The 8,587-nt window shown below is 30.2% G+C and overlaps 1 protein-coding gene across 1 annotated transcript in view; it reads right to left on the bottom strand.

Moving 5' to 3' along the window:
- Positions 1-5,752, bottom strand: part of LOC117177122 (odorant receptor 49a-like) — a 27,496-nt gene extending 21,744 nt beyond the window's left edge. Inside the window, exon 1 of the mRNA XM_033367617.1 lies at positions 5,641-5,752. Within this exon, the coding sequence (XP_033223508.1) occupies positions 5,641-5,643 (3 nt within the window). The 5' untranslated portion in view covers positions 5,644-5,752. The remainder of the gene's footprint in view (positions 1-5,640) is intronic.
- Between the last annotated feature and the right edge of the window lie 2,835 nt (positions 5,753-8,587).

The raw sequence follows: 8,587 nt of genomic DNA, 5'->3' as shown, positions 1-8,587 counted from the left end.
AGATCTGATTCTCAGCTGAACGTTGCAAGCTGGCTCTTGCAGCAAGATGCTTCAGATTACCTCCGATTCCATCGCATGGTCCTTTTCCATGGGCAGTTGGATAGAAAGTCCAGTATGCCGGGATGCCAAAATCTTTTTCATCGAACAGAAGGTTCGCAAAGTTGTATTTGTTCTTAAAATGCCGTGGTGCTCCATCTGTGACATAATGAAATTTCTTAGGATTGAAGCGCTTCTTAAGATAGTCAACAATTAACCTTTGGTATAAATGCACAGCAACCGTGTCATGGTGTAAGTTGTCTGAAATAATAGCTATGCTCACATGCTTCAATTCGTTCTTCTCTTCATAGTAGATAACTACTGTAAAAATGGACGCCTGATCATTATTCCAATGAGAAGATTGGATCGCATTTTGAAACACGTAAGCATAGTTTTCTGCAAAATCGAACATAATCAAGAAATGTTCAACTGACGACAGGCGTTAATTACTAATCCGTTAGTACTTTATTTGCTCAAACACTTTATACGTGAGAAGTTGGTTGAATAATGTATTTGTTTTAAAAAATTGCAAGAGCAATAACCAATTATTGTCGGATAATAAATTATAATAGTGAGGAATCATTTATCTTCAGAAAAATACTGTTCATTTTTAAGAAAGTGCTTTTTACTTAATATTTTTTCATAATAACTTAAAAAATTTTTAACTTCTTCAAACTTACTGGTTAACATTACTGAATAGTTTTTTCCGATGACTTGATGCAATTTTGGATCAATGTGAGTAATACAAAAAAATGGCATACTTGAAAACTGTTCCGCGGTATGCTGCCGCATAACGCCCGAGTGCGAGCGCGAGGACTCCCTCTACAACCGGCTCTGTAACTCAATGAATTTAAATTTTTGCATTTTCTTATTAGACATTTTTCATAGTAAAAAAGTCAAGCTTTCTTTTGAGACTATTAAAAAAAATCATAGATGCCTAAATTGCGGAAAAAGTTAAATAAACAATTGATTCATTGAAAAAATTGTTTAAACAATTTTTTTTGTTATAAATAATAAAATAGGATGAAAGCGTGTAAAAAGCACTTTCCAAAACCCTCATAAAAATTTTAAATCGCGTAATTAGAAAGGAATTTACAGGCGTTTGAAACTACCCCTGCAGGCATTGGGGTTGGAAATTCAACCCCCCCTCACTTGGGGAGGGTTGGTAATCCTGCTCTATAAGTTTGTGGATTAACTACTGCTTGGTAGGCGAACATATTCCCAGAATTTAGAGACAATCGAAAAACATGACTTTTTGAGTTGGGGCAGTTGAGGAATAATGCCCCATATAATGCCTAGTCAATGTGTATAATATAGAGTATTACACAATTTTCTTGGACTCTGTTCGATATTATATATAATGCCTAGGGAGTATATAATTCGGCACTATATATACTTTGCCTGTAACATATACAAAACATTTTGAACTGTCAGAGAAGACTCATTGTAGAAAGTAAATTTCTCGTTGAAATTTTCGAGCTGCTTCCCCGAAGCGACAGAGTGCGCTAGTGCTCAGTGTGCGGTCACCTTCCACGATGGCCTGGTACACTATTGCGCCTGCGTCAAACACAATCTTGTTATTAGTGGGGACTAGAGGTCCAAGAGAAAGCCTAATTATTCTTTTCTCTCTACCAATAAGAATTGCATCTTCACGCTTGCGCAATACTGCTCTGGGTCCTAGCTGGGAACACTGGTTACGTGAGGGTTTAATAAAGAAAGTATGGGAAATACGTAGAGAGATTGAAAGCAGGTTAAAGGAGTTACGCAAGTACGTCCTGTGAGCCTACTTTTGTATTAGTATATTAATCTCAGACTCAAAAGAAGAAATTGAGAGAAAAGGATAGGAAGGAGTTAAGATGAGAAGAGAAAAGATATATAAACTAGCATACGCGAATGATACAGTGTCGATGATAGAGAATGAAGAAAGGATGGCGAGCTTAATTATAGGAATGGAGAAATAATTAGATGGAAAAACTCGAATTCAAATGCAAAAAAGACAAAGAATAATGAGGTTTAGAAAAACGAGTGGGAAAAGGAAATAATAGACAGAGAAATGTAAGGGAGAGACGTTAGAAGAAGAAAATCCGTTTAAATATTTGGAATATACCTGACAATGAAATGGAGGTCATTGAGTTAATACAAGAAAAAGGATTTTAAAAAGTCAGGAGTAATGAAACAGATATGGGGAATAAGTACTAGTACTAGAGGGGGAAAGTGGACATAGAAGTTTGAGACAAAGCCAAGGAAGAGAAAGGAAGGGGAGTCAGCGAAAAAGTGCATGAAGAAGGTAGAAGGAAGGAGAGATATGCCGACAGAATTAACGAGATCGGAAGAAAGGTGGAAATTCTTTAGTTCTGGAAAAATAGGTGAGAGGAATGGAGTAAACTGTAAAGAATTAGAGAAAAGGGTCAAGGAAGGACAATTAATAGAAAGACGAAGAATGATTAAGGAATCAAAATATAATAAATGGCACAAGATAATAAAAAAGAAGGGACTACTAAAGTCCTTTTAAAAATGATGTGAAGAGAGAAGATGGACCAGAACAGCCAAATTTAGATTGGAGAATGAACTAAGGGAAGGAATGTATTAGAAAAAGAAAGAGAAATGAAATGAGAAATAAATGATCAAGGAAGGCGGAACTAGGATGTGGTAAAGATTTGAAGGGAGAATGGATTAGGTGAGGAGTGGACAAAGGAGTTGAAGAAGGTTAGAGAACTGAATGAGGAAGAATGTATGTAAAAAATGGCAAAATTGAGGAAGCAAAGTGAAAGAAAAAGTAAATGGAAGTGACTTAGACTAGAAGCGTAAAGATTTGTAAGTAAGGATTATGAAATAGTATAAATTTATTAGGATGCGGATACACTCTCACTCACTCATTCGTTCACCAGTTAAAAAATGTCTGCGCATAATTTTTGATTACAGTTTATATTGTATCTTATACTGAAAATACGAAATTAATAAAACAACGGTTAAAAAGTTGGAAACAATTTTTATTTCTATTTTAAATATTTAAGTCTCTCTAAGATTTTAAATTTGCCTTTGATTTATTCATAAATCATCATAAGGATAACTTCTGTAAAGGAAAATTGAGTTGAACCACTTTTAGTATAAAAACAATTAAGGATCACAATGCAGAATTTTTCAACTCAAGGTTGAATCAGGCGGTAGCGCTCCGAGCATGTTATCGGAAAGTCCGGGCTCGATTCTTGCAGCTCCCAATTTTTTATTTTTGTACAGTATTTACTGAATTGCAATTAAATATTTAAAATGTTCTTAAATAAAGCCTAACTATACAATTGTATTCATCCTTTTTATATGAAAAATTTTGTTATTCAACCTTTTCCACTTTTATTTTCAGAACAGGTTTTTTTTTACAGAAATATCTAATATTTTCTATTCCGTTGCACATTTATGTTTAGTAATTATTATTTTTGTATAGGGTAGAAATTAAAAAATAAACATAAAAATAGTATAACAAGAATAAAATAAAATTTCAAATATAAAGCGATACTAAAATAAAATGTTATGGAAGTAGAATATAAATAAAGAAATGTTATATTATTGTTACAATATTCTTATTTTGAAATTAGAGTAATGTTTGATTTTTTAAAAGAAATAATTGCATAAGGAATCAGCCATTTTTAAGAATGTCGCGGCATGGACTTATAACTGAAATATTCACTGCTGAAAAAAATCAAGTTTGAAATTTTGAAATATAAAAACAAATGTATATTTAACGTCACATTTAGCTAATTTAAAAAAACATGCTTTTTGCACATTGAAAAAATATGAAATTAATGGAAATTTTTTTCATAAGATAAAATTATACATATAACAAATTTGTCATAATATTTCAACAAATAGGACAAAAAAATTTGAAATCCAAAAACCGAACAGAAAATTTTAATGGACGTGTAAAAAATTAAAGTGTGAAATTCCGAACATTGAGAAATTCCCGACAAAGAAAATATTTGAAATAAAAAAATTTCGAAATTAGAAAATTTCCGAAATAAATTTGCCGAAATTATAAAATATGTCCCACTATTATTTTGGTAATTAAGTGATCGGAATTTTATTTTTCGGTGTTCTTCATTCGGCTTCATATTAATCGATTTTTAAATTTTCTTGCTTTTTTCGGATGTTATCCAAAAATGTTTGTCCTCTGGGCCAAACAATTCAAATAATTTTAGTATTTTTATTTACATGATACCGAAATCAGTAAAATAATATAAAACATAAATATAACCAATTATCAAATTCATTTTGTATCGAAAGATTTTAAAACTTATTTTTGTGACTTAACAAAAATACATTATTACATTGTAAAATTATGGCATTCTAAATAAAACACAAAAAGTATAAAGGAAATCAGGAGTTTTTTGGGAATATAGTTAGAAAAACATAATTTGTTGAGGAACATGAAAATAACCATAAAGAAACAGTTCGAATCAAGTTGAACTTTAATAGTAGGATTTTCCGGCAAAACAAAATTCGAGTTTGCAACCGGAGAATATTGGCTCTATTCCTGCCCACTGCATTTTTTGGAAATTTTTTCTCATTTACCTTTTTATTATTATAATTGACTAATAAATATATTCAAATGAAGTCACAATATTAATTTTTTACCATTTTTTAAAATAAAAAATTTTCTTTTTCAACCTATAACTCTTCTGAAATAAATATTTCAAGAACATGTTAGTGCTGCAACATCCTTAAAAGTTTGTAATTCTTAATGCAATTTATGATTAAAACACACCACTTAATACTTAAATTTTAAAATAGAAATGTTTAATAATAATAGAAAACGTTTTTTATTTATGTGCTATTTTTATGTCATTTTATTTTAATTTTTATTGATAATTGAATATTTATATTATTTTCATGATACTATTTTTATATATTTTATTTTAGTCCCACATGAAAATAATAATAACTAAAATAATAATGTCAAGTTGAATAAAAAAGTAATTTCTATAAAGAAACTGCTTTTAACGTAAAAGCGATAAGGGTTTTAAAAATTATTTATAAAAATGTATAAAAAATAATATTCTTGCTAGTTATAAATAAATTAGATTTTCAATTGCAATAAAAATAATAAAAATAAAAAACTTATGCAAAAAATGCAGGCAGTAAGAATCTAGTTCAGATTTTCCGATTACGAGCCCTAAGCGCTTCTGTGTAACGGGCGAGGATTTTTCCGTTTGTCTCGAGGATGACTGAAAAGCGCAGGTTCCCTTGCTTTCATATAAAGTCCGAAAGTCGAAATATTTTTGCACGCCGCTGATAATAACCTATAAAGCAAAATTACAGTTTAATCTGGATTCAGTGATTCTGGATTTAGTGTTTCCGGATTAAGTGTTTCCCGTAATTGACGTCGCGCAGCCGGGACGGGTGAGAGGAGCTGCGGGGGAGATGTGCGGCGTTCACTCAGGCGTGACAAGCCAGAATGAAAAAACTGGAAAGTGACAAAACAGTCCCGATACTCTGTATTTATGGTCACCTTCAGCTACAAAACCAACACCAAATCCAGATTTGACTGTATATTAAAATTCATCTTCTTCCTTAGATGTCCTTAGTGTTTGTGAATATTTTTTAATTTCTCACCATTGGTACGGCTAATGTGAGAGTAAGAATAAAAAAGAGACTTCTTTTGAACCATTTTTGTGATTTGCTTAGATAAGGCCAGAGTCCTGTGGCGTATGAAATTCTATAAGTAAGACTGTAGTAAGGACCACGTATTACGTCCATAGTTGCTAGCATACTGTTGAATTCAAACAGTCGGCAAAATCTACCCTGACTAATTAAATATTCCACTTTAACGTGTAATTTTCTCATAAGATAATTACTTTCTGATATTTCCCTGAATATTCCTAAAATGGATTTCTCCCTGTCACTATAAGGCAACGTGCCGCAATTATTTTCGCAGAAGATGGCCGGAAAGCGATTTTACCATGAATAAATAAATAGCCTTACAGAGAAAGAGAAGACATTGACATTGATTATAGCTTCTCATGAGTCATTCTTATGTGAACTGTCGTAGGGTTAAGATATAAAATTAAATCGTACATTTGAATATCTTAAAAAGAAATAAAAATATCTCTTTTACTTCGAATTTCGCAATTATAAGACAATATTCAGAGCTGACCATTAGTTCTATGAACAACTTATACATACAAGTTCAGTAGTAGCTAAATTTCCTCAGGTAAGTTTAGAAAAAGTTATTCAAAATAATCATAACTGTTATTGGTTTAAGACATTGGTGAACCAAATGTTTATGCAAAGGGCTTTTTTATCAGGAGTTCCAAGGAGAAAAACTCAATTGAATGAAAAATATTTAAATCGGAAAATTCAAGAATACCGATTAACGCGAATTGTAGTCTATCTGTTTGTGAAATTTTTAATCGCTCGTCCGACGTTCTGTCACCGGGTCTCAATGAATACAAATTTTTTAATTTGTAAAATTATTTATTTTTAAATACAGGCTTATACAGAATGAAAAGACGGAACATTTTTCTATTTAAATTTTCTTTCTCTCTTGTTCACTTTTAATAATTAAAATCAGAAACCTAAACAAATTTTCCAAAAATCAATAAGCGCTTAGAACATAAATCGTCATAACTCGGCCAAATTTTGTTAAAACTTTTTTAAACTTGGTACACAAAGTATACTATAGGGATGCTTAGAAAATAATAAAAAAGTTAGAATCATATCTTCTTTAATAATATTTGATTGAAAATTTAAGTCGGAGGTAGTCACCTTTTTCTAGTTTCGCTGACAAAAAGTATCGAGGTAAATTCAGATTTGAAAAAACTTCGAGTGATAAAGTTGTTCTACATAGTTAAAAGGAAATTTCTAGAAAGTTTACGATAATTTCATTAAAAATTAGCTAAAAAATGTATTTGGTATAATAGTACATGACGCCGTAATGATTGCCCAAACAGCGAGTTCGCTGCCTGATGATACTCAGTGTTAACATTGCAATCGCTACAGAGTCTCCTGTTCTACATAGTGAATATTTCTGCACATTTTTAATGAAATTATATAAAATAAAATTTTTTTTTTAAATATATAGAAAAATTGTATCGCTAGGCATGCTATTATATTTCAAGTCCCCTTGATACTTTTTGTTGTCGAATCTAGAAAAACATAGTTGCCGATTAGCCTTCATTTGCAATTGAATATTATTAAAGAAAATGTAATTTTTAACTTTTTTATTATTTTTAGGCATCAATAGAGTATACTTAGTAGGTTTACCAAATTTGAAGACTTTTATAATATTTGGCTAAGTTACGACGATTAATATTTAAAGCTCTTAATGATCCTATACAAAATTAATGTTGTAAATTAACATTTTATTCAACTTTTTATATTTTTTTTAAAGTTACTAGGTGTCTTAACAAGCTAATTGATAGAGAGAAACTGGTTTCTACTGGTTTAGTTTTTCAAAAACTTAATCTGTTTATCTTCAACGTTATTTTTTATGATTAAAACAAAAAATACTCATCCTATTAAAAAATAAATGAAAATAAATTGGTATTTCTGTATGTAATGAACAGCTGTTGCCCTTAAATTTGTTTGTAGCTTGTGTTGTTTATACAAAAATGTAATTTTTTATTTTTAATATTTTTCTTTACGATTTAAACAAAAACTGCGAGTCCTATTAAGAAATAAGAAATTAAAAACGTGTATGTCTTTTTTGGGAGAACACCTTTTGTCTATCAATTTTTTTCGTATTTTATGTCGTTTTTCCACAAATTTTTCCTTTTTATTTTATTTTTTACGATTAAGACTAGAACTGTGCATCCAAACAAAAAGTGATTATTAAAATATTTGCAAATGTGTTCTAGGTGCACAATTTTTGTTTGTTATTTTTTTCGTAGCTTGTGTCTTTTTCTAAAAAATTTTATTTTTTTATTTTTAATGTGGCTTTTATGATTGAAACAAAAACTACGCATCCTGTTTCCTATCCTTTTTTTGCATCTCACATAGTTCGACCGCAAAGTCAAATTTTTTTTCAAATTTTTGCTTTTACTTTTTTTCATATCGTGCGCTGCTTAGCTTTAAATTTAAATTTTCGTATTTTTTTTGGAATTTTGTAAATTCTACAACTCTGATTTTTTTATCCAAAAAAGTCATGAACACAAATTGTTAATCTTTTTGAGTACTACGAGTAACCGTACATAGAATTTTTAAACCTGAAAAAAATGGTTTTAAGAATTTTGAGAATGCTCTAACTTTTGGAATTTTTATCCAAAATGGCCAATCCAATCTGTCAATTATTTCGAAAGTTGTCGTATTAACAGATTAAAAAGCTGCAGACTCACACACATGCACACATTACTCTGATGAGAAAGAAAATAAAAAATTTTGCGAATTAAAAAATGTTCATTTATTAAGACCCGGGCAAATTTTCTGGAAATAAGAATAAGTTGACTTTTCAGTTCATAATTGTAAAAAATGCTTTACCTTTTTAATTTAAGAGATGCTATACTATATCGTTATTATATATTTTTACAGGCTCTGCAATATGCCAGAAATTTTATTTTCTACA

Source organism: Belonocnema kinseyi, chromosome 7 (assembly GCF_010883055.1).
Source record: "Belonocnema kinseyi isolate 2016_QV_RU_SX_M_011 chromosome 7, B_treatae_v1, whole genome shotgun sequence".
Taxonomy (NCBI): Eukaryota; Metazoa; Arthropoda; class Insecta; order Hymenoptera; family Cynipidae; genus Belonocnema; species Belonocnema kinseyi.
Note: the sequence above shows the minus strand (reverse complement) of the source record. Positions and strands in the feature narration are given on the sequence as shown.